The sequence below is a fragment of the Suricata suricatta genome, chromosome 3, assembly GCF_006229205.1.
Source record: "Suricata suricatta isolate VVHF042 chromosome 3, meerkat_22Aug2017_6uvM2_HiC, whole genome shotgun sequence".
In the NCBI taxonomy this organism is placed as follows: Eukaryota; Metazoa; Chordata; class Mammalia; order Carnivora; family Herpestidae; genus Suricata; species Suricata suricatta.
Window position 1 is genome coordinate 42,608,718 of NC_043702.1, and position 27,081 is coordinate 42,635,798.

Genomic DNA, 27,081 nt, shown 5'->3' on the forward strand with positions numbered 1-27,081 from the left:
TAACAGCTGTGATTAGAAGGTAGGATCAAGGGGCAATGAGTACTTCTCGGCTTCTTGGCAGTTACTGAATATGAGTTGATCCTGCTTTCTTTGTCAAAGTATCGGGGGGAAAAATCCCTGAAAAAGTACTGCAGAATAAAGGAAGGAAAGTAGTGGAAATGTTGAAGGAAGAGCTGCCCTGTGACTGTGGAAGGAACCAGGAAAAAAAATGAAAAAGAATATTGGGTGAACTTACATGTAAGAAGATCAAGCTCCCATAAAATAGGAAAGACAGCCCAGCAGGAGACAACAAGGTCAGATGTAAGGGCAGCGGGCAGCCTAAGGCAAAGTGGTTGGAAACAGAACCGACATTCGTCCTAGGACAATAGATAGAAGGAGTTGAATTTAATATTACAGATAATGAAGCTGTATCTAGGAAGCACAAACTTGAAAAGCTCTTACCAAAAAAGGACAAGGATGAAAATGATAAGAAGAAAGATTTTGAGGTAATGAATGGGAAAGAAGGATACTGGGAGCCCAACAAAGGAATGATAGATAATTCACAGAAACTAAATCAACCCCTTGAAACAAAAATAATGGTCAGATGTAAAGATGACTTTCTTTTATTTAATTAAAAACAAAACACTCTCAAACCTGCAGTAAGTATAACTAAGGGAAACACATTGTTTCAAATAAAATCAATGAAAAGAGATCCACATCTAGATAAAAACTCAGGTAATTTTTTCTAAATTGCAAGCTTTAAACAAATCAAAACAAAACAAAACAAAACACTGCACCTGTTCAGGCCAGGGAGTGGGGGTGAAGGAGTAGTTAGTGAATATAGGATTCTCACTCTACCTTTCTCTTTGAGAGTATTTTATAGTCCGAGTAATCGTATGACTAGGTTCTGTTCTAAATCAATTGACTCCGTTCACTCAGAAACAAAAAAGGTTTAATTACTTTGTATATACTTTTGCTTTGGGGATGCGTATTTTGCTTATTTACAGAATTTAAATAGTTTTAGGAACCTGTGGGGGAGGGTGGCCATTTGTGGCTTTGTCGGTTAAGCCTCTGATTCTTGATTTCAACTCAGGTCATGATGTCCTGTGGGATGGAACCAAGGAACATAAATCATTCTGGTGTCACACTTTTATACTAAGTGCCAGAAGTCAATGGATTGAGGAATTTGTGAAGTAAAGTCATAAAGACAGAGTTTTCTACCTAACCAAGTTATCATTTGGTATAATTGTGAAAGAAAAATATTCTCAGAAATAAATGAAAGGGTTTGGAAAATATATTGCTGATATACCATTGTTGAAAAGTTTCAATAAATATTTGGTCTAGTTGACCAAGAGATCACTCAAATTTAATAACACGAGACTAATTTTGATATGAAAGCATTGATAAACTGCCCTTTTGTACTATATGAACAGAAATTCCATCTTTTCATAGGAGCCTGAGAATTATTGCTGTAGCATACTTCATCTTAGTGGGTCAACTGCCTTTGGCCTCCATGACATGTATTGGTTCAGGGTTTGCATACGTTCCTATGTATGTTAAAGTCAAGAATACTTCATTTATTTCTAAAGAGAAGACTGTAGTAAACCATAGCAAGATGTTTTGAATAGAGGGAGTAAGAGTAATGCTGCATCTTGCTTCACATTTGTTTTCTGCATTAATACTTTAGTGAGTATGAATGATTTTCAAAATGAAAATATACTTTATATTGGCCCTAATGAGAATACCACCAGAGAATTAAGGCTGAGTGCTCTAAGGTAATGGTTTTCAAGGAGTTATTTCCACACTAGCAGTACCAGCAGCATTTAGGAATTTGTTAGAAATACACATTCTGGAGCCTGGGTGACTCAGTCGGTTGAGCATCCATCTTTGGCCCAGGTCATGATCTCATGGTTTATGAGTTAAAGCCCCACATTAAGCCCTGTGCTGACAGCGGAGCCTGGAGCCTGCTTTGGATTCTGTGTCTCCCTCTTTCTCTGCCCATCCCCTGCTTGTGTGCTATCTCTCAAAAATAAATGTTAAAAAAAAAAAAAAAGAAATATACATTCTCTGGCCCTACCCCACTTTAAGGATGGCACCTAGCAGTCTGTTTTAAAAAGCCCTCCAAGTGATTCTGTGTCATATTAGGTGTGAAAACCAATGTTCCAAGGCATCCATTGTATGTAATGAATTAGCATCTCTCTTCTTTCTTTCCTATGCTTCTAGAATGATACCAGATATGTACCATCCTTGGGAAAATTGACAATAGTCAAGTCATGAGGAATCCCTCAGTAAGCAGAGTTTTTTAATATTAGGTATCGTCAGTTCCCTTTCCTTCCTCCAAAAGAGTCCAACAACCCTTAAGTGTTTTTTGTCCCATCATGTCTGCCTACCTACATGCCTTATCTATGTGTAATTCATTCTTCAATACTGAAGTTCAAACCTATTTTTTGGCAGCCTTAAATACAACTATGACTAGATGTGATTTCTTCCTCCATTGCTTCTGTATTCAATCTGTACTTGAAATTAGGTATTTATACTTTATAATTAATTATGAAATATGCTCATATATATTAGATGGTCTGTAAGGGCAAAGGCTATCATGCCCTCTTTTTTTTTAACCTTCCCTTAACAACTAGAAATGTATAGTATATACTTAATTGTTTAATAAATAATTCATAGTTTATTTTATAAGCTATATTTTAATAAATGTTTAACCAAAATTATTTAATAAACAACTTGTTTATTAAAACTCTAAAGAACATCTTGTATAGCCTTTGAAAATGTAAAAATTACAGATTGGAAGTGAACTACTTTTTTTTTGTAATGGTATTTTGAACATATCTTGGTTTTGAAGGCTAAATTTTCATGTCTAATTCCAACTGTGCTTAATCTAACATTCTTAGTGAACTCTAGCTTCTGAAAATATAATCCTCTGGGTACTGGCTTTTAACCTTGGCTGCATTTTAGAATCACTTGGGAGTCTTAAGAATCCCAGTGCCCAGGCTTTACTCCCCTCACAGAATGATTAAATCAGATACTGGAATGGAACCCAGGCATTTTTTTTTTAGGTTTATTTAATTACTTATTTTAGGAGGGAGCACGCATGTATGTGCAAGTGGGGAGGAGCAGGGAGCCAAGCAGGCGCTGTGCTATCATCGCAGAGCCCCATGTGGGGCTTGATCTCACGAACCATGAGATCATGATTTGAGTTGAAACCAAGAGCCAGCCATAAGCTCAACTGACTGAGTCACCTAGGTACCCATAAATATTTTACTTTTTTATTATTTTTTTTAATGTTTGTTTATTTTGAGAGAGAGAGAGAGATCCCAAGCAGGCCCTGCACAGTCAGCACAGAGCCTGATAACAGGGATTGATCTCACGAACCATAAGATTATGACCTGAGCCAAAATCAAGAGTTGGCCATTTAAGCAACTGAACCATCCAAGTGCCTTGGGACCCAGGTAATTTTAAAGCTCCTTGGTAATCCCAATGTGTAGTTAAGATTATAAACTGCTGATCTACTAGTGCTTCTTTTTTAAATGCTTATTTTTGAGACAGAGACAGACTATGTGTGAGGAAGAGCAAGGAGAGAGGGAGACACAGAATCCGAAGCAGGCTCCAGGCTCTGAGCTGTCAGCACAGAGCCCAGTGCAGCTCCCAAACTCATGAATGGTGAAATCATGACCTGACTGAAGCTGGCTGCTTAACCAACTGAGCCACCCATGTGCCCCTACTAGTGACTCTTAACTAGAATGCGGTTCAGTGTTACCTGGGAACCTTTTGCAAAATACCCTGGGACAATGGTTTTCACAGGTTAGCTTCTATCAGAATCACTTGGAGAGCTTATTAAAACACAGGCTCCTCCTACTCTCATTCCAGTTTAGGCAGTTTGAAGTGTCACCCAAGAGTTTGCACTCCTAACAAGTTCCCAGATGATGATGCTGGTGATCATGGGGGTGCCTCACTTTAGAAACCACTGCCACAGGGTGTTGGCAGCATGTAGTTTATTACTTACTGGAGTCGCGCTCCAGCCGGTCCAGGGGTCCATGAAGGATGGACAGTGTCAGCAAGAGAGGGAGAAGAGAGCCACGAGACTCTCTCTGATTACCAGGCAGGCATCTCTGCACTGAGACTCAGCTTTATTTATGGTTAAGTGTATGGGGCACAGCACAGAAGTGGCATTTGCCTTACACAATGATTTCTGATGATAAATTTCTTCGATATGTAAAAATTTCCCAGAACATAGATTTGTAGAAGACTCATGCATAACCTTTATCAATAGAGATTGATGTATGATTTAGATGCTTATCATATGGGGAAGGAAGGTATCTTTAGCAGTCAAATACAAGACAGTGTTTTTAGCATAGCAAAGGCAGAAGTTCGTTCTTTGTGAGCAGGGGTCAATAGCCTGTTTGCTTAAGGGGAAGTATAAGGAAAATGTAAGGAAACACAGTGTTTGCTCCCATAATCACAAAAGAAGAAGTTTCTACAATAAGTTCCTTCACAAGGTGCAGTCAGCATATTAGGGCCAAAATAAGGGGACAAGTCACTCTCGATACCAATCAACAAGGTTCCTGGGGGGTTGGTGCTCAAGCAAACACAACTGAGTGGGGGTAGATATCGGTCATCATCTGACAGCAGAAGGCCGTGCAAACCTGCCTTAACCTCACAAGGAGTATCTCAACTAGCGAGTTCAGAATGGCTCCCAACAACTACTCAAAAAGCCTTTATTTTCAGAATTGTTTGTATAATTTTCGTATTTTATATAATTGTTTAATATAAATTATTTTAAATCCTAATATAGAATAGAATAGAATAAAAGGTGTCCAAATAGTAATTGCTTGTTTTTATCTTGATATTGATCAATAAATTGCTTCTTATAAGACAAAAATTTTGTTAAGAACACTTGAACAGTCCAAAAGATGGCACCATAGAGTTTGCTTTTGTTTTTGTGTTTACTATATAAACTGGGTTTTTTTTTCCCCATCAAGGAAGAGAACAGTTTTACTGTTGTATATTCTCTATCATGAAGAGTAGGTAGCATGGCACTTTGTAGAAGGGATGGCTGTGTTCCATTATGTTTTAAGTTCCAGAAATTTGAAACTTTAGTCCATATTTTAGTCTGTGGTAAAATAAGAAAATGAATGAATGCTAAGTGCTTTTTCACTCAGTTGCTCAAAATTGTTTAAGATTATGTCCTTCCAGTGTTTTTGCAATGGAGTAACAATTTTTTTCTTTAAAACAATTTGAAAGAATAGGTCATTTTGTTTCTCAGAAAGACATTTTTAAAAAATTTTATGTTTTTATTTTATTTTTGAGAGAGAGAGAGTGTGAGTGGGGAAGAGGCAGAGAGAGAAAGAGACACAGAATCCAAAGCAGGCTGATAGCTCAGAGCCTGACATGGGACTCAAACTCACGGACCTAAGCCAAAGTTGGACGCTTAGCCAACTGAGCCACCCAGGTGCCCCTCAGAAAGACATATTTTTAATTCCTTTTCCCTTTAGTTTAAACATCTAAATTTATATTTTTTACATTAATATATATAGAAAGGAAAATGCCTAAAAATCAGTATGACTTTTCCATAGATATAGAATAGAGAAAAATCTTTAAATTTTTCCCTGTATGTGTAGTATCCCCATTCCCCTCTCAGCTGAACTGGATTCAAAGAACTTTCAAATTTCTTTCTTCCTTCCTTTCCTCTCCTTTTCTCCATTTTCTCTTCTCTTCCCACAATGCATTTTATAATAGAAATAAAGTCCACCCCCCATTCAAAATATGGTGCAGTATGGTATTGTTGTATCTCTCAAAATGTCCTAAGATGCTGCTAGCAAAAGGCTTTATGATCAACATAATGGAAAATTTAAAGTTTTAAGGTATAGAAAGGGGCTATGAAAGGAAGGATTAGGAAATTTCCATTGGATTTCAGAGTGTGTAGAATATGTGCTTATATGCTTTCATTTTTATCTGTGCTCATTGTTGAACTTTCTTCCAGTGTGGGTGATTATCCTCTTTGTCTTGGTAGAGAGGGGTAGGGTCTCTCCCTCTCTCCCTATGGTATTCTCTCTATGATTTCCTTATGCCTTTTTAGGAGAGAGTTAAGATGGCTTTTAGTTGCACAATTTCTGATAGTAAATTTTTAGGGTCATTTCGTTTCTCAGCTTTTTTCATAGGTAAGCATTGGGTTGTATTTTTGAAGTTGCAATGGATTATCCTCTAAGAGAAGTTCCTATGGTTTTTAACTCTGTTTTACCCCTTGTCTGTCCTATTAGAGCCCTTGATTCTCCACTTTACTCCTTTCTCCCTGACTCAGGGATATCTAAGTGCAGAATTGGGAGGCGCTTGTATTCCCTTACCAGGACCTTGGCTTTGTGTCTTCCCATACCCACCATTTTAAGGTATTGCTTTCTGAGAACTAGAACTTTGACTTTCTAGGAGTATGGGTATTTTTGGTAACTTATACAGACTTGAAGATTCTCAGATCTTCAGGGAGTTCTTTTCCTTTTTCCTGGGCTCTTTCCTGTGCGTATATTCATAAGGATTTTGGTTCATTTTGTTATTGATTGTGAAATTTCTCTGGGTTCATGGTCAATAGGCAGGCACCTCCTCCCTGTGCCATCCTTACTCAGCCTCTGTTTCATCTACCATGCCATCCATACACCATGTTCAGTTGAATGATTTGTGATCTAGAGGGCTCTGTTCCTTATTGAGGCATCAGATTATTGTGCCAAGAAGAAAGGGGGAGGGGAGCTCCTCTTGCCCCTAAGATGAGCTCATTCTCGTAATGATATATTGACCTAAGAGATTTAATATTAACTAGAGGTTCATTGAGATTTTAGCCATTATTTGAGATTGTTCTCTACTATTTCACCCAACCATCAAAAGTTACTGGATATGTGCTAAATACCAGTTAGGCTCTGGGCTGAAATAGTGAACAAAGCAGATGTGTTTTCTTTTCTCATAGACTTTCTTGCCAAGAGAGGCAGGGACAGTTGTCCTGGAAATACACAAGAGTACCAACCTCAAGTGTGTGAAAATGTGTGAGTACTTTAGTGAAGGGGCTGGTGTAGGGGAAGCAATTTGGAGGAAGTTATATAAGCAGCTAGCGAAGTACAAGTTGGGAATAGTGGAGAAATGTGATACGGTTGCTGATAGTGTGCAAGGGGTTGATGTAGTGTGGAAGGACGATGTGCAAAAGGAGAAGATAGGAACATACGTAAAAGGAGATGAGAGAATGCATGTTTGGGTAAAGGTTAGCGTGCCTGCATTTTGGAGTATGAAGGAGATAGTGGTTAAAGACTGAGGCCAGAAAGGTAAGCAAGAAACCAGATCAGTCCTTTTATATAAATAAACTAAGTTGGGTCATTTATTCTAAAATCAGTAGGGAGAGCCTTTCAAGTGCTTTTAGATGGGGAGATGGCTTGATCAGGTTTGCATTTTAGAAAGAGAAGTTTCTCATGGGAAGAACAGATTGGAGGGGGTTAGGGTTTCCAGGTGAGAGATTATGGTGATTTTGGATGAGGGTAGTTAATGAAGGACCTGAAAATTAGATTTATGGGCAATATTTAGAAGGAGACTTGGGATTTGATGAGGGACAGAACATGAGAGGATAAAGAGGAAAAGGAGGCAAACAGGACTTCCAGATCTAGCTTGGAATGAAGGGTGGACTGTTCACTGAGATTTTGGAGGAAGAATGGCTGGGGGTGTAGACTGGGGAAGGTGAACAGGGATGTGTTTAATTTCAGGCTTGTTAAATGTGAAATGCCTGTGGACTGTCCACATGGGAGTGTCGTGTCTGAACAAAAGTGTTGGTTATGCAAGTCTGAAACTCAGGGTGTTACCTGGGCAAGAAGTTCAGTTTGGGACTCCTGCAGGCACAGTATGCTCTAGAGTGTGTGCTTCTGGAGCCTGAATTAGCTCATAAGTGATTGGTAAGTGGTGAAATAATGTTAGCATAATGTAAATGTTGTGTCGATTCATGTACAGGTTTTCTTTTTCTAGATAAGGGGAGATAGGATCGTGGCAATAAATATATAATCATCAACTATGCAGGAAAAAAGTGCTTAGCTCTGTTGATGTACAATGAGTAGAAATTATCTTGTCTATATTTTAAGAAAATTAAACAAATCCTTGTTTGTTGGATAGCTTCCACACACTGGCACTTGGATGTTTAAGGGCAGCCTCACTGGCTTTTAGCTGCACTTCTGTCTGCTCTGTTCTCTACACCTGCTGGGTCCTGTCCTGATTAAAGTATTGCCATTCTTTCCACTTTATTTTTGTACGTTTTAAATATCTGCTCTGGCATTCTTTGTTCATAATGAGATGCTTGACTGGGTGATCTAGATCAGGTCTCTGGGACCATTTACAGTTTTTATTAGCATTCAAATTACAAGGTTGAGTAGGTTTTGAGCAGATTGCCAAACTCTCTTTTTCCTATATGCTCTGTGCAGTTTTGTAGAATCTGGGTTTTTTTCCAGAAATTCCTTTTGTTAGAGCTGCCTTGTGTTGAAAACTTATCAGTAGAAAAGGTTATGCAAGGAAATGTGACAGGAAGAGTGACAACCAAAATAACTCCAGGAATGGAATCCTAAAACAAACAAAAAACACCCAATATTTCTTGGCCAGGGGCAGAACAAGGACCCTATAAAAGGCACTGAATAAAAGGGGTCCAGAAGAGGCAAATTAGAAGAATGCCCTTGTCATGGGAAATTTCAAGTTGGCTGCTGTGCCCCAGAAGTCTTTGACAGTTTCTTTGCTTTGTGATAAAGAACATATCCTAGGTTCTTCCTGCATGCTGCATTCCCCAGACCCGGCAGTCAGCCGTTTGTCCAAGACAGCCCGAGTTATTTTTAGTAGAACATGGTAGTTAGCAATAACAGTCTGGGCACTAGTTAAGTTGATAATCATTTCTACACTTGCTTTCAGTGAACAGAGCTAAGAATACAGATCTTGTTTATAAGAGAAGTCTTAATTTTAATATATTGTATTCAAATTTAGATTTTTATTTCTTTGATATTGGTATCTTTTTTATGTTAAACATCTTGTTTTCTTTAAATAATGTTAACTCTGTTACTGATTGCTTTGTCCTAATGTATGTAATAGTTTTAGAATAACAATATTAGTAAAGATAAAGCCACTTGAAATATACTAAATTCTAAATTCTTTTAGTGACTTGTCTTTTTCATATTGTTTCTAGAGTATTCAACCTATTTCTCATAGAATCAACTCATTTTTATAGTTCTATCAGTTTACAATGAATTTTATTTGAAGTACATACTTACTATAACAAGTATAACTGGCATAAACAGACTGGAAATATATATGACTAACATTTGGTAAACTCTAAACTCAACAGATCGTAGTTTGAAATTATATCAAAAAGTAGCCAGGGAGTAGCTTTCAGAATGCTAGTTAATAAGGACATTAGTTCATAGGCTTTACAGAATTAATGGAAATCTCTGGTAAATGAGAGGTCAAGTTAAGAGTACTCCTATTATAATAGTCCTTTTTGTTTGAGTATGTGATATAAAGCAGTGGTTTCTGAGAACTTTTTAAACTTCTGTTAAGTATATAAATATAGGATGAGCTGGGGTGCCTGGTGGCTCAGTTGGTTGGGCATCCCACTCTCAATTTCAGATAGGTCACTATCCCCAGAGTTGTGGGGCCGAGTCCTGCATCAGGCTCTGTGCTGAGGATGGAGTCTGCCTAACATATTCCTCTTTCTCTCTCTCTCTCTCAAAAATAAATAAATGAATAAATAAATAAACTATGCAATATGTTACAGATATGTATATGTTATAGCTGGACACATGTACATATATAATTCATAAATATGCATATATTGGAGGATGTGTTCATTGAGGTAAAAAAGAAAACCTTGAGTATGAATCTAGGAGGTGTGTATTTTTAAGTTATTTCAAGTTTATGCTTTAAGGTATGACATACCAAAATTCATTTATTCCCTAAATTGAAATATAATTGACCTATAACATTATATTAGTTTTAGGTATACAGTGTAATGATTTAGAATGTGTGTATACTGCAAAATGATTACCACAATAAATTAATATCCATCACCACACATGTTTAGCAACTTGTGATGAGAGCTTTTAAGATTTACTCTCTCAGCAACTTTCACGGATCCCTCTGGCCTTTTAAAGTAGAACTAGTGGTTGTTATGTTAATATCTAAATGGTAGGCTGTTAATTTCTAAACAAAATTTTTTTACCTCAATTGTTTGGTCCTGCTGAATATGATTTTCATTCAGGAATAATATGACTTATGTGTCTAGTTCCGCCGCCCGGCCGGCGGGGCAGTAAATCCTTGCGGGTCCGTTCCTGACGGAGGGAGAGAGAAATAGGGCAGGAGGGAGACACAGAGAGTGGAGGCAACACACGGTTTCTGATCAAGCCTCTTCTTCTTTATTGAGAAAACACCATGTCTTATAAAGGTTTCAGGGCGGGAAAACAAGGCAGCTGACCTAGGTCGGTTGCTAGGAAACAGAGTCAAGGGATTAAGACTGGAGTAAAAGAGGAACCGGACTAAAGTGTTTTAGCACAGCGCCTGAGGGGCTGATGCTGCCCTGCCTGCAGGCGGTTGATCTTTGATCTTCTGGCTTCTCCTGACAGGGAGTGGTGCTCCCCTGCCTATTTTTGCAACTCCCCTCAGGGAGTGACATTTCCTGTCAGCAAATGGCCAAGCAGCTGAACCTTTGCAGCTTCCCACACTTTTGCATCCAAAACAGGGGGAAATATTTAGTGCTGATCTCTGCAGTCTATTAAAATATATCAACATTATATAATCAGTACATTAGTATCATTAATATGCAGTACTAGCCTATTAATATTAATGTAGAAGCATAGTAAAGTCTTTGTTTTCACTGTGGAGATTGCTGATCAGACTGCTGATGTAATTAATGCATGTGGTCCCAGAGATCTATTATGAAACTTATTTTATATTTATTATATTAACTTTTATACCATACTGAAGTAATGTACAATGAAAAACCTGTTTGAATTTCTAACAAAAGCACACGCCCATTTGAAAGCACTGTTTCCAGTCGTGAATGATGACGGGAGAGGACTCACACACACTCTGTTACTGTGAGGCAGTGCTCACTCTGGGCTGGAGCTTACTCCTCCTCCCTGATCAGAATTTAAATCCATGACTCATCACATCACCCCATTGCGTGCCTTTCTCGGGCTAGTTGTTTAGTTGCTTTCCTAACGGTGGTTGTTGGCTCTGTTTACTCTGTAACATTTCATTTTAATTTTTGTTTATTTTTTAATTAGAAAAATATTTTTATTGTGGAACAACTTCAAGTGTACAGAAAAGATGCAATAACAGTGCAGAGAACTCCTTTGTATTCCTCATATTTCCTGTTATTTCCGCATTTGTTTTATCATCCTGTCTTCCTCTCTTCTACTTCTATCTATGAAGAATTTTTTTTAACCATTTGAGAGAAAGAGACGTGATAACTATCGCTAAATTGTTCGGCATGTATTGTCTAAGAATAAGGACACCAAAATCAAGAAATATAACTCTGATACAGTACTATTATCTGGAACATTCCTTTTTCAAGCACCAAATTAAATTGTTCCACATGTGTCCTTGTTTGTTGGGAGAATAATCTTACCATTAATATAAATCATGGGGGCACCTGTGTGGCTCGTCAGTTAAATGTTTAACTTCGGGTCAGGTCATGCATGATCTCATGGTTCACAAGTTGGAGCCACGTGTCGGGCTCTGTGCTGACAGCTCAGAGCCTGGAGCCTGCTTCAGATTCTGTGTCTGTCTGTCTCGCTCTCTAAAAAATAAACATGAAAAATAATTTAAAAAATATAAATTATACAATTGATGACTATATCTTAAGTTAAAATATTCTTATAATTATAAATTTTTTAGATGTTGCTTTTTGTCTCAAATAGTAATATTTTCTGGAAACATACAAGGGGTGCTTATTTCTAGTTGCTAATTAACATGTTTGCATTTTGAAGAATTTAACCGTGCTTTCTAAGTAATTATAAGATCTTTGTAAGAAGCCTTAAATAAAGCTATGTCTGCTTTTTCCCTTTATCAAACAGTCTAAAAACTCATCTGTGTCTCTTAATTGAAAAAAGTCTTAGATTGCCTAAATTTTTCCATTTAAGATTATAAAATTTAAATAAGTAATTGTCATTCTTATGGCAGTATGAGTTTGACGACGTTCATATATTTGTTTAGTTTTTTGTTTATCCATATGAGCATTTTTATACTAGATTGTAAAGGTGGATCAAATCAGCACAATGTCAGCATAGTACTGCAGTGACGATTGTTGACTATTAATAAAAGTAAAAATGAATGTCAGAGTACTTGGGACACCATAAGTAAAAGGCACAGAAGGGTTAAATGTAAAATAGATGAGATACTATACCACTGCTAAACTAAAAGAAAGTTGAAATATTTTAATAAAGTAAATTTTATGACAGAAATTTTTATTTGCTATAGAAGGACATTTCATAGTTATAGAATAGTTAGCTATAACAAATCTAAATCTCTATGCCCTGTGAATCTGCTGTGTGTTGTTTTTCTTTGGTGTTAGTCATGTAGTCTTTTCTTATATGTTTGATTATTTCTAATCGGGTACTAGTTATTTCTAATTGACTATTTCTTGAGTCCTAGGATGACATGCTCTTCCTCCAAGGAAGATATACCTTTGTTTCTAATAGGTGTCTAGGTTGAGAGCCCTAGTAATTCCAATCATCTATATCCAGTCAGGGATGGAAGGATGTGTAGCTGGGCTTCACTCCAGGTGAGGGCTGGTCTGAATTCAGGTCACCCTAGCTCCTAGGGTGCGCATTGAGAGGCCCAGTTTGGCAGCCCTAAATTCCATTACATGTTCCCTTAGCAGGTAGGGTTAAGTCAGTCTGTTAAACTCTGTTCAGATCTTCACCCTCTTAACATCATTGAAGTCAGATTCTGGAAATTTTGTTGACCTTAATCAACTGTAGAAAACTATTTTATAAATATTTATTTAAAACTCTCAGTTTATAACTGAATATGAAGTTGAACTGAATTAATGAGTTTCATAACATATGATGTGACAGTAGTGCTAAAACTGAGAAACGATGGGAACGAACCTCTGACTATCTGAAATAACTCTACTGAAATGATATTGTAAAACATTTTTTTTTAATTTTTTTATGGTTTTTATTTATTTTTGAGAGACAGAGACAGTGAGAGCAGGGGAGGATCAGAGAGAGAAGGAGACATAGAATCTGAAGCAGGCTCCAGGCTCTGAGCTAGCTGTCCCCAAAGAGCCCGATGCAGGGCTCGAACCCACGAACTGTGAAATCATGACCTGAGCTGAATCTGGACACTTAACCGACTGAGCCACCCAGGCGCCCCCCCCCCCCCCCCCGTCAAACATTTTTAAATGTTTGATTTATGCCAAAAAGTGGAAAGTCCTAAGAGGGGAAATAGACAAAACCACAATTCAAGGAGAAGGAAGAGTGAACAAACGTTTTTCAGTAATGGGGCAGAGAACAACTCAGTGTAAGTACATACACACGCACATACTTTCCATGCATACATATAATTTGAACATTGTCCAAGAAACTTGGTCCAGTAAACATGTACTCAGTAACTGCAAATATGTTCATTTCATGTATACATGGGACATTTACCAAAATTGGTCACAGAATTAGTCTCACAGAATTAATTTTGTAGGATTAATCTTACAGACTCTTCTCTGGCCCCAATAGAATTAAGATAGCACTCAAAATAGTAACTAGAAAATTCTGAATATTTGAAACATACACTTATGGCCATGTCTTAAGGGTAGGGAAGAATTACTTAAATAGTACATAAATGCACCATAAACAAAAATAACATATTTCAAAACTAAGAATTTTGTGCATTTTGAGACATCAATGACAGTGAAAAGGCAAACCACAAACTGGAAAATAGCTCTTGGAATGCATATATCTGACAAAGAATCATATCCAGAATGTATAAAGAATTTCTACAGTCAGTACAAAAATCCAATGGGAAAATGAGCAATAGATAAGAAATAGACCTATCACAAAGCTATCCAGATAAATAAATATAACAAAACATTCAACTGCATTAGTCATCAAAGAAATGCAAATTGCAATAAAATGAAATATTAACATATACTTGTTAAATGGCTAAAATTATTAAAGACAAATTCAAGTATTGGTGAGGATGGGAAATAACAATTCATATTGCTGGTGGAGTACAAAGTTGGTACTAATGCTTCAGAAAATTATTTAAAAAATTTTAGTTTTGAGAGAGAAAGAATGTGAGTGGGGGAGTAGCAGAGAAAGGGGGACACAGAGCCCAACAGGCTCGAACCCAAGGACCATGAGATCATGACCTGACTAAAGTTGGACACTCAACTGCTGAGCCACCCACCTACCCTGAAAATTGTTTGTTTGTTTGTTTTTAAATGTTTTATTTATTTTTGATACAGAGACAGAGCATGAGAGGGGGAGGGGCAGAGAGAGAAGGAGACACAGAACCGGAAGCAGGCTCCAGGCTCTGAGCTGTCAGCACAGAGCCTGACGTGGGGCTCGAACCCACGAACGTGAGATCTGACCTGAGCTGAAGCCAGAGGCTTAACCGACTGAGCCACCCAGGCGCCCCTGTTTTTTTTTTTTTTTTTAATAAATTGATTGAATTAGTATCCTTTGACCCAATAGTTTTACTCCCTGATATATATATATCCCATCAAAATATATGCACTTATGCCCCAAAAGATATGCATAAGAATGGTCATTGAATCATTATTTGCAATAGTCCCAAACTAGAAAACCTAACTATCTATTTATACCTTAATGATTATCAGACTGATTTGCTTCATTTTTATTGGGCTTTATTTCAAATGATAATAAACAATAATCACAGCAATAGCTAATCCTTATTGATCATACACTGTATCAGTCAATTTTTGCTGCATAACAACCTACCTCTAAAATCAGTGGCTTAAAGCAATAAGCTAAAAATGGGAATGACTAGTCAGGGGTGAGCACCGTTAGCAGGAAAAAGTGCACAAGGCAGCTTGTACTGTGTGATGCTGGAGCTTGACAGGATGTACATCTGGTTCTAATGGACAATATGGTGAGAGACTTTTTTTAATTGAAAAGAATATGAACTTAATGAAACAAATGCAAAACAAGAATGGGGCAGTTATTAGACAAGCTTAGGGATTAAGTGTGAATCCACAGACAAAAATTGTAGCATAGTTTGCTTTCCTACGAATTGAACTGTAAGTGTGGACTTGAGGCATGTTTAAGTTATGTCTGTCATTTTTTTTCTCCAACTATCTCCTCTGCTTTTTGTATGTTTGCTTTGTTCTCTGTGCTGTACAGGCCGCATGCAACCTTCTCCACTTATTTGTCATCACCCTATATAGATTCTGCTTTAATTTGGCTCTCATGTCTTTGGCTCAGATTTCAAATGACCTTTAAGCTTTGGCTGTCAACTCACAGCAGCCCACCATGTTTTAGTTTAAATACCTGAGGGGCGCTTGGGTGGCTCAGTCAATTGCGTGTCAGACTTCAGCTCAAGTCATGATCTCACAGTTCGTGGGTTCAAGCCCTGGGTCGGGCTCTGTGCTGACAGCTAGCTCAGAGCCTGGAACCTGCTTCTAATTCTGTGTGTCCTTCTCTCTCTGCCCCTCCCCTGCTCATGATCTGTCTCTCTCTGTCTCTCAAAAATAAATAAATGTTAAAAAAAATTTTTTTAAATACCTGACAGTGAGAATCTGGTCTAATGTACTTTTCTTTCTCCCCTTTTGCTCCGTAGGCCTTACAATTCTGATTAGCCTCAATTTGGGTGCCTATCCCTAGTTCAACCACTGCTCAGGGAAGGGCAGAGAAGTCTCCCATAGAGAAAGGGCAGCAGTGGGGCAGGTAGTAGCCTTCTTTAGTATGTTCTCCTCACCTTAAGTATATGATTAGTTGAGTTTGTAAGGGCTTGGAATTTTGGAGGAATGGCATGAAGGCCCAGTGGCTGGTCGAATCAGCAGGGCAAAGATGGTGGGAGATGAGGTCAGAGGCGAGCTGGGCCATTCTACATATATCTTGCATGCCATGGGACCGAGTTTGAAGTGTGTGTGTCTCATGTAAATATCCATCTTTGCTCAAGTGTATGTTAGAGATACACAGGGAAAAAATCCAAAGCGTTACATACCAAATTAAAAATAACTTTCTCTGGAAAAAGAGAGGAGACTAGGATTGAGGTTATGGTCAGATTTTACCTTTCTACATAATATTTGATAAAGGGGGATAGAGTCATTGCTATTTGTGGAATTCAGGGTTAAACGAGATAGGAGGCAATAACCAGAGGAGTCTGGTTTGAAGTAGGGTCAGACAGTGAGACCTGGAGATCTACCACCTATGTAGCCTTAGAGGGAGGCAGTTCTGAACCCAAGGACTCAAGAGAACAAAGTCCAAAAACTGGGAGTCCAGTCCCAGTCTAAGTTCTTAGAAAGACATTCCTGAACACTAATAACTTTCATTTGCAATGTGATAAACTGAAGTGGGGAGTAGACTATGAAGCAAGGACTTTTAAGAGTATAATACATTATTAATGAAACTAGTAATGCTCTCTTTTCATTAACATTTGTAAGACTGTGATCTTAGAATAACAACAGTTGAATTTAGGTCAGTATTGTCACGTGACTGTGTCATGATAGAATACCTATCACAGTGATATTTGCCTGTACAAAGAGGATTGATCATTGTGGATTTCATTTATAAATGTTGGCACCAAAAGATGTAGGTGGTGGCTGAAGAATTTGTTCACTTCCATGTTTATGTGCATGGTTCTCTAAAATGTAATCTTAGCATATAGAACATAAATTTATAAGAAATTGCATGTGTTTTGAGTGTTTTCTTAAAACTGAGTATGAGGGGCACCTAGGTGGCTCAGTCGGTTGAGCATCTGGCTTCGGTTCAGGTCATGACTTGCAGTTTGTGGGTTTGAGCCCCACATCAGGCTCTGTGCTGACAGTTGGCTCGGAGCCTGGAGCCTGTCTTCAGACTCTGTGTCTCCTCTCTCTCTGACCCTCCCGGCTCGCTCGCTCACTCTCTCTCTCAAAAATAAATAAAACATTAAAAAAAACTGAGTATGAAAACACTTGAAAGAGTTGAGGAAATTGTAATGAGAGATTAGAAGAACCAGATAGAGATGAGGCCCTTTCTGTTTAGTTAATGCTTATAGAATTCTTAAGTGCCTGACATTGTTCCAAATCCTTTATTTGTTTTAACTCTTTGAATGCTGTGATGATGAAGAGGTATACTGGTTGAAAAGAACCAAGAAAGAGAAGAACTAAAACAATGTAACAGAAATTCTGGATAAAGTGAAAAGAACATAAAATTAGAAGTGTGTGTTATAACATGAGCACCGACATGAACTGGATACTTGTCATCACACTTATACCTCTTATTTCATTGTATTCAAATATGTTTATTCAAAGATGGTTATTAAAAGTTTGCCCTTTTCAGTGACATTCAACAAATCAGAGATAGAGAATTGTGGCCAAATCTTATTTTCTAAAACATGTGTTCAGTAATCAGTTTTTAACAGTTGGCCTTGTTATATGTTGTATCTGATAAAAATGATGTTGCTAATATTCTGAAATACACAATAAATGAGACAGTGAAGTAGGTGACTAAATAAATTGTGTTAATATTCTCTTTAAAGCTCCAGATTAGCCAGAATAGCCTGGTTGTGCTCCTCTGATGACCGCCTCTGCCAACAGCACGGTGGCTCTGGGAAGAGTCACATTCTGTAATGCTGTATCTGATTTGAAATGAGAGGGAATGGGGGAAGAGGATATGAAACATAGCACAAAATACTGATTGAAAACATCTTAGCTAAAGCAAATCTATTCTGGAGATCAGGGATACCCATGTTTTTTGTCCAGTAAGTCCTCCCAAAATTATGTGTTTTAGGGTTTCCCCCAGTGTATCCCCTAAAAAAATTCTTGTGGAATATAAAGGTAATTTATTGGTATAAAATGTTAGTGTGTATGTGAGTTTCTGTTTTTTGACAGCATTTTAAAATAACGTTTTGCCTTATTTTCCTAGGGAGTTGGTCTCTCAGTTCATGGGCAATTCCGAGTGGCTACTGAAAAGTCTCTCTTCGCGATGCCAGAAACGGCAATTGGTAAAAACCTCCAAATTTTTCATAATCTCCTTTAGAATTATCTTTTGATATATTTCAGATTATGCTGCTGTTAAAGAAATTGATGGAACCTTAGATACAGCAATGAAAGAACTCTTTAAGAAATTAGAATAGGAAGATATCTGGAAGTTGTATTAGTTCAGTAATTGTATCTGAAAACACACAAGCAAGAATATTTAACTGGCAACACTAACAAATTGTAGATTACTAGAGGAAAATGGTTTTATATTCCCATCTATGACTCTTTTGAAATTTTTGTATATGGTATAAAATATGGATAAAAAGTATAGATCAAATATTATTATTTTGCATGTATAGTTATTCACACACTACATTTTGAAAAAGCTACTGTTTCTCCATTGATGGCTTTTGTATTTTTATGTGTATTCTATTGGTGCCAACACTACACTGTCTCTTTTTTTTTAATTTGAGAGAGCACATATACATGTGAGCAGGGGAGGGAGAGAGTATCTTAACCAGGCTCCCTGCTCCGCTCAGAGTCCAACTCTGGGCTTAATTCCATGACCTTGGGATCATGACCTGAGCCAAAATCAAGAATCAACACTCAACCAGCTGAATTACCCAGGTGCCCCTAAACCGTCTTGATTATTGTTGCTTTATATAGAAATTAGGTAGTGATAACCAACTAAGCCACCCAGTCACCCCAACTTCTGCTATTTTTTTAATTAGAATGTCTTGGTCTGAGTCTCTTTGGGTTGACCTTGTTTGGGATTCTTTGATTCTTGGGACTGGATGTCTGTTTCTTTCCTCAGGTTAGGGAAGTTTTCAGCCATTAATTCCTCAAATAAGTTTTCTGCTCCTTTCTCTCCTCCTTCTGGGTCCTCTATCATGAGAATATTTATATACTTGATATTTTCATAGAAGTCCCTAAATCCACCTTCTTTTTAAAAATTCTTTTTTTCTTTTTGCTGTCTGCAGATGCTGATCTGTTATTCTATATCATTTCAGTTCTTCTTCAACTTTGGTTCCTATATTTTCTAACTCTGTGTTGAAGTTTGTTCATTCTTGAGTTCAGTGAGCGTCTTTATGAACATTACTTTGTACTCTTTATCAGGTAAATTACCTATCTCTGTTTCATTAAGTCCCCCCCCCCCACACCCCGCCCCTGTCCCTAGACTTTATCTTCTTTTGTCTGGAACATACTCCTGTGTCTCCTCCTTTTGTTTGACTTTCTCTCTCCCACTCTCTTTCCCTCTCTCTCCCTTTTTCTCCGTGTGTGTGTGTGTGTGTGTGTGTGTGTCCGTCCGTCCTGTGAATTAGAATAGCTACCTCCCTCTCTTAGCCTTGAAGGAGTGGCCATGAGCTAGGGCATCCTCTGTGTAGAGTGGTATTTCTGGCGGCTTTGGCTGGTCGGAGCTGGAGCAGGCATGGGCCAGGAGTGTGCTGCTCTGGGGTTACCTTGGCAGGACATCTGGGGCTGTGGTGAGCACCTCTAGGGGACAGCTGGAATTGTTGTGGGCTAGGAACCTGGGACTTGCTAGCACAGCCTTCCTGGGTTGACTAGAGAGCCTGGACCCTGCTTCCATCTGCACTATGAAGCTGGAGGTAAAACATGGTGCTTGCTGGTACCCCTGACCTCAGAGAGTTCCAGCAGTTCCCTGCCTATTTGGTGGATGCACTAGGGTTAATAAGTGGATTAACAGCTGTGGGGTTTTTGTTTTGTTTTGTTTTGCTGTGCTGACTGTTGGGGAGTCTATGCAGGGGCCCCTCAGTGAAACCCCTTCTTTCTTCAAGTGATCATATCGGCAGTGGCGTTCCTGTGGTTTCTGTGTCTCTGTCTCTCCCACTCTTATACATGTGGTTCCCCCATCATTTTTCTGTGCAGAAGCTGTTCAATCAGTTCTCAGTTCTTTTTCTGCAAGAATGGCTCTATATTTAGATTTAGATCTGGTATGTCTGTGGAAGAAAGCAAATTCAGGTTCTTCCTAAACCACCATCTTGGACTGCCGTCTAAGTACAGTTGATTTTGTATTGACTTTGTGTTCTGCAGACTTGCTAAACTCACTTATTATTTCTAGTAGGTTTTTTTGTAGGTTGTATTAGATATTTTTATATAAATAATTAGACCACTTACAAATAAAGTCCGTTTTACATTTTCCTTTCCAATCTGGATAGTATTTGTTTGTTTGTTTTCTTGCCTTAATTACACTGCAAAGAACCTTCAATACAGTGTTGACCAGAAGTGTTGAGTGTGGGCATTCTTGCCTTGTTCTTGATCTTGGGGAAAACATTCAGTCCTTCAGTTAAGTAGGTTAGGTATAAGTTTTTCAGTAGGTGTACTTTATCAGGATGAAGACATTAACTTCTATTCCTAAATTGCTGAGGGTTTTTATTAGGAATGTATTTTGGAGTGGTGCCTGGGTGGCTCAGTTGGTTGAGCGTCCAGCTTTGACTCAGGTCATCATGATCTTGCGGTTTGTGGGTTCAAGCCCTGTGTTGGGCTCTGTGCTGATTGCTAGCTCAGAGCCTGGAGCTGGTCTTCGGATTTTATGTCTCCCCCTCTCTCTGACCCTACCCTGCTCATGCTGTCTCTCTCAAAAATAAATAAAACATTAAAAATACAGCAAAAAAAAAAAAAAAAAAGAATGGGTTTTGGATCTCTAAAGCCCAAACATTTTCTGCATCAGTTGAGATGATTATTGAATTACTTTGATTGGCTTTTCAATGTTAAACTGACCCTGCATCACTAGGATAAATATCCCTCTGATATGATGTGTTAGACATTTTATGTTTTTAGGTTTGGTATACTAAAATTTTATTTGGAATTTTTACATCTATGTTCATGAAAGACATTGGTCTGTGGTTTTCTTGAAATGTGCTTGTTTTGTTTTTGTATGAGGGTAATGCTGGCTGTATTTTCTGGAGGAATTTATGGAGAATTAGTATAAATTTTTTTCTATGTTTGGTAGAATTCCTCAGTGAAGCCCTCTAGGCCTGAAGGTTTTTTTGTGGGAAGATTTTTAACTACAATTTCAAAGTATTTAATAGATGTAGGGCTATTCAGATTATATATTTCTTGCAAAAGCTTTAGTATTTAAGTAATTTGCTCAATTTATGAATGTAAGGTTTTTCATAATATTCCCTTACCTTTTTAGTATTTTGTAGAATCTATAGTGATATCTGCTCATTCTTGATCTTAGTAATTTGTGTCTTCTCATTTTTTCTGATCATTTTAATTAGAGGTTTATTCATTATCCCAGAAATCATCTTTTTTTATTTCATTTTCTATTTTATTGTTTTCTGCTCTTAACTTGTTTTCTTTCTTTACTCCTTTGGGTTTCATCTCTTCCTCTTTCTCTAATCTCCTAGGGTAAAAGCTGAGGCCAGTGATTTGACTCCTGGATATACAATTTTATTTGTTTCTGATTTTTAAATTTCAGTATGTTAGACATGTTGTTGCACTGTTGTCTTGTTTATGTTTCCCATGAGAAATCTCTCCTCATCTTTGTTCCTCTGTAAATGTGCTTTTATTATCTCTGGCTGCTCTTAAGATTTTCTACTTATCATTTGTTTGGGGCTATAAGATTATAACGTGCTGGAGTAGGTTTTTCATCTTTTTTATGCTTGTGTTTCTTGAGTTTAGATTAATAATTTTTGTTGAATTTTCCAAATTCTTTATTTCTTTAAATATTTTTCTTTTCCCCCACTCCCTTTACAGGAACTCCATTTAAACTTACATTAAACTCATTCATGTGTTGTTCATTTTTTAAAGTTTTCATTTTTTCATTTAAATAGTTCCTATTTCTGTGTCTTCAATTTCACTGATCTTTTACAAGGTGTAATCTGCCTTAATCCCATTTAAGTATTTTTCCATTTGTACAGTCATCTTTGTTTTTATCTCTATAAGTATCATTTAAGTCTTTTTTATATCTTCTGTGTTTCTACTTAACTTTTTGAACATATAAGGTATACTTATTCTGTGTTAATGTTCTTGTTTGTTAATTCTTATGTTTATGTCTATTCAATTTGGATTGTTTTATCACCCCATTATGGGTAGTATTTTGCTGCTTTTTTAGATGCCTTGTAATTTTTTTTAAGTTTATTTATTTTGAGAGAGCGAGAGAGAGCATGCGCATGCGCATATGTGCATGCAGGGGAGGGGCAGAGGGGGAGAGAGAGAATCCTAAGGGGAGCCTTGTTTGGGGCTTGAATTCATGAACTGTGAGACCATGACTTGAGCCAAAACCAAGAGACGGCTGAGTTACCCAGGCACCCCAGTGCACTTTCCCTGCTTGTGCTCTTGCTCTCTCTCACAAAAATAAATAAACATTAAAAAAATTTAAAAAGACCACTTTAGCCATTGTATGGAGAACTTTCTGGAGGAGGAATATATAGGTCATAGTCACTAGTGGGCATTAAAGTTGTGGTTTTGAGAAGATGGTGTCCGGGCTGGCTGGCTGTGCGCTTTATTGAAGTGAGTGCTACTGGAGGGGAACAGAACTCATGAATTCAACTTGAGACCTCTTTTATTTGAGATACTAAGAGATATTTAAAGTAGAATGGAAATTCTTTCAAGTCCAGGAACTTTTTGTCAAGTAGAATTGGGAAGAATTTGAATGCTTGTGTTTTAATCTCAGCTTGAGTAAATGAAGCAATCTTAAAATAGATATATGGATTATAAAACTCGAGGGTCACAGTTATTTAAGGAGCTCTTAAATACCAAACAGTACTGGCAAGTATTTGCATATATGCTACTTTCAATTGTTGCTAATAGAGAGAATAAGGCAATTAAAAAAAAAAGATGGCTAAGAAAAGAGTGAATGAAAGTGATTTTACTAGGTGTAAACTTGTTCTTCATAGTACTAAAGGTTATGGCATCACTTTAAATATCTTGAATATTAGATCATTGGATCTAAAGGAATAGACTATGACTTAAATGATAATGAATTTTCATATAATATTGGATTATGCATATTTTTCCTTTGGAAAGAAAGTATTCTTTCAGTTTTTACTATTTTAGAGATTATTAAAAATAGGACATTTTAGGTAGTATTTATTGAGTACTGCTTCTATATAGAAACTTATGCTGTCAAATATTTTGACTTGTATAGAAATGAGATGTGGAAATTTTGAAAAATCGAGTTAGCACAATTTAATAGCAGGTCTTTTGTGATTTTGATTGCATTGGATAGTACTTGGGTTAGTAATATTTTTAGTATAGATTCAAATTCCAAAGAGAGGTGGCCATCTGATCTCAAAGAGTTATATTCATCTTCTTCATTTGAATTGATATCTCTTTCCATTGTTTTATTACAGGACTATTCCCTGATGTGGGAGGAGGTTATTTCTTGCCACGACTTCAGGGAAAACTTGGTTACTTCCTTGCATTAACAGGATTCAGACTGAAAGGAAGAGATGTGTATAGAGCAGGAATTGCAACACATTTTGTGGATTCTGAAAAGGTGATTACTTGGATGATTGCATTTTGTGTTGTTGGAATAATGCCTATTGCACAGGGAGGCATTATGGTTAGACATGGGTTGGAGTCCAGGATCTGCTACTTAAAACTGTATGACCTTTGAGAAAGTATTAAAGCTCTCCAGTCATATTTTCTCATGTGCAAACTGGAGGAAATTATATCTGAATTTGGGGCTGTTTTGCCTGTCACCATCAGTGCCTAATTTTTAATGAATAATTACACTTTGGTTAAAAAAAAACCTTGTTTAAGAAAATCTAATATATAAAGATTTAAATTTATATATAAAAAGATAGGCTTTTATAAAAAATATTTTTGCAAGGTCTTCTCAGCTCTGAGTTTCCTTACGAGTGCATTTGAGAGTTCCATTTGTAAAACACAGTCTTAAAAACTTTTCTAAAGGGTATCTGTTGCAAGGGACACATGTTGCTTATCTTTGTCTCTTCTTTGTAACAGTGTGGCCAATTTTCTTAGCACAGGATAGCATAGTGGCAAAGAACTGCAGACAGACAGCTTGAGTTAAATCCTAGCTTGAATTTAGCCTCTTATCACCCAATTTTCTCATTTCCAAATGAGGATGGCAGTTTCTGCCATAGTAGTTGAATGTCTCTGTGGTAAATGTAAGAGAAAATCCAATTCCAGCGTAGTTTTGCCTCAGAATTTCCAGTAAGAGATTTGGAATTTATTCTGCTGCAACTGGCTTAGCTCACTCTTGTTGAACTGGCTTACCCTTGAGCCCGAAAGTGGGTTAGCCTCTATCAACTAGCCCACCTTGCGAATGTGCTCCATTAACATGTTCCGTTTCTGGGACTGTGGGCCGAACTGAGCTTTCCAGGATGCACATAGGTCTCCAAATGAAAATCTGACCTTGAGGGAGTGATGTTTTGGGATAGGAGAAGGAATGTTATAAAAAAGTATAAAGTACACAAAGTTGAAAATTGTTTCCTGTACATTACCTGGAGGGCCTCCTATCACATGCGTGTGAAGTTTCCGCTCTTTCTCCATGTTACGGGCACCCACAGTCACACGGCGTGGGTGGCTGTCCCATTCTTCTCTTGAGGTGTAACAGGAAGCCAAGGTGGGACTCCATGATCTACTCTGGAGGGACACCCTTGAATAGAGTGGAATTTAGTTAAAGATGGGAGACAGTGCTGATCCACAACCTATTCCCTTCTCTGACAGCTTCCCCAGGAGTAATTTCTTCAGTGTGTAGCCTGTGATTCACAGGGCCTGTAGAGGATAACAGAAATGAGTCATGCACGTTGGGGATGAGACTATAGCTGGTACAAGAGAAATAACTATCTGCCTCACATGACAGAGAAAAATATGAGTACTTTAAACAAAGAATACAGAGAAAGTACTCAATGGATTGAAAGGAGGGAAAACTTATAAGAAGGAACTGGAAGTTTTCTCACAGAGGTTACAGTTTAGCTGAGCCTTAAGATGTCAGGAAAAGGCATCCTGGAGAGAGGAAATATATAATGAGCAAGCCCACGGGCAGGAAAGCATTTGGCAATGTTTTGGAAACAATGAAAAGGCCCATTTGCTGAGCTTAGAACAGGTATGTGAGGGACATAGATGCAGAGTTAAGTGTGGCTCTGTGTAGAGCCGTGCACTGACTGTAGTAGCTATTAGTCACGGGTGGCAATTTTAGTTAAAATTGTAATTTGGATCTTTGGTTGAAGTATTACATTTCAAGTATCTAATAACCAGAGAGAAACAAAGATGAATGTCTCTCTTTCTCCTCTTTATTTTCTTCCATCTTTGTCTAATTCCTTGCAAGGCATTTGCTGTGTGGGAATGTGTGTGCATTCAACTTCAGAGAAAGTTTCCTTCACTGATTCAGCTGAAGAGAGCACATCATACTTTTAAGACAAGTATTTTTAAAAACAATATAAAGTTTCTTTATAAAAAAGTCTGTTTCTCTCGGGTTTCAAATATGTTTTTTTTCTTTTAGTTGGGCATGTTAGAAGACAATTTGTTAGCCCTAAAATCACCTTCAAAAGAAAATATTTCAGATGTCTTAGATGCTTACCATACAAAGGTAATCTTTCAGTATTCTAACCGCCAGTTTTAATTCATGGGGAAGGGGTGTGATTGAACAATTAGCAGTTGGCGAATATTAAATGGTGGATAGAAATATGCTGAGATTTATTTACTTTAAAGCTTGGTGGAAGGCTCACTGCTTCACAGTTGTTAGGATAGCATTCTGGGAAGACGACTCCTTTGCTGCACAACTGCACAGCTTATCTTCTCGTTGTTGGTGAAGACCAGTGCGTCACCTTGTCATTGGCCCTTGCTAGGGCTTTTTACAGTGCACTGTGACATGTCTGTAATGGATGGTTCAGTGTTGGCCCTGTTGAGCTGCTGAAGTGACACTCTGGTGCATGTCTGAATAGAATAATAAAATATATTGCAGTGTCACTTTTAATTCCTTACTTATGTTGTTTAACTTAAATTTTCTTTTGAGAACCAAAATCTATAAAAACGTTATATGACTTTTTATTAAACATGATAGATTGAATATATGCTCCCTTCTAAAACCCCACTTAATTCTAAGAAAGGAATAAAAAGGCACAGATCTACAAAAACAAATAGAACAGGAAAGGAGAAAGCGGCAGGTGTGAGATGTCAGTATTTTAGAAGCCTGAAAACAGAAGGATGAGGGCGGCTACCTCAGATTTGAGAACACTGAAATCTAATCTTTCAATGGGGGAAGACAGTAAGAAGCAAGTCAGTTCTTGCTGTATACGCTCTGGAAGGTCCCAGAGTCCTCTGAAGACTGGGGTGTGGAGATGGATAGAAAAAACAGGAGGATCCCTGCAGAGTTTTATAAGGAGCCCTTAGGCCTCCAGAAGTCTTTCTTCTGTAGCAGCAACTAACCTTTCATAGCCTGGCTGAAGAGTGGAAATTTACTCCTTAGATGGAATCAGACAGACCTTGCTGACTGAGGGAGAGGAGCCGGTGAGGGCTTCTACTAAAAAAAGAGGCAGGACATCCTGATGGGAATACCCCCGGCCTCTTTTTCTCATTAGTTTCCAGACTATTAAATTATCCTCTATCTTAGTTTGGGCAGCCATAATAAAAATACCATAGGCTGGATGGTTTACACAATAGAAACTTATTTCTCACAGTCCTGGAGGCTGGGAATTCCAGAGATTTGGTGTCAGACAGTTAGATTCTTGGTGAGGACCCGCTTCCTGGTTTGCAGATGGCCACCTTCTTGCTGTGTCCTCACCCGGCAAGCTCTCGGGTCTCATTTTATAAGGACGCTAATCCTATCATGAGCGCTCCACCCTTTTGACCAATTACCTCCCAAAGGCAACACCTCCAAATACCATCACTTTGGGGATTAAAATTTCAGCATGACTTTTGGGGTGACACAAACATTCCGTCAGTGACACCATCCCACTTCCAAGTAGTACATTTGAAGAAAAAGAAAAAACCTATAGATGTTGCCACTTGATGACCCCTCC

The 27,081-nt window shown here is 37.8% G+C and overlaps 1 protein-coding gene across 4 annotated transcripts in view; it reads left to right on the forward strand.

The window, feature by feature from the left end:
• The window catches only part of HIBCH (3-hydroxyisobutyryl-CoA hydrolase), a 93,842-nt gene that overhangs the window by 38,751 nt on the left and 28,010 nt on the right, over positions 1-27,081 (forward strand). For all 4 annotated transcript variants that reach the window (XM_029934240.1, XM_029934243.1, XM_029934242.1 and 1 more), the window contains 3 exons: positions 18,072-18,150; positions 23,446-23,591; positions 25,563-25,649. In XM_029934240.1, the coding sequence (XP_029790100.1) occupies positions 18,072-18,150; positions 23,446-23,591; positions 25,563-25,649 (312 nt within the window). The remainder of the gene's footprint in view (positions 1-18,071; positions 18,151-23,445; positions 23,592-25,562; positions 25,650-27,081) is intronic.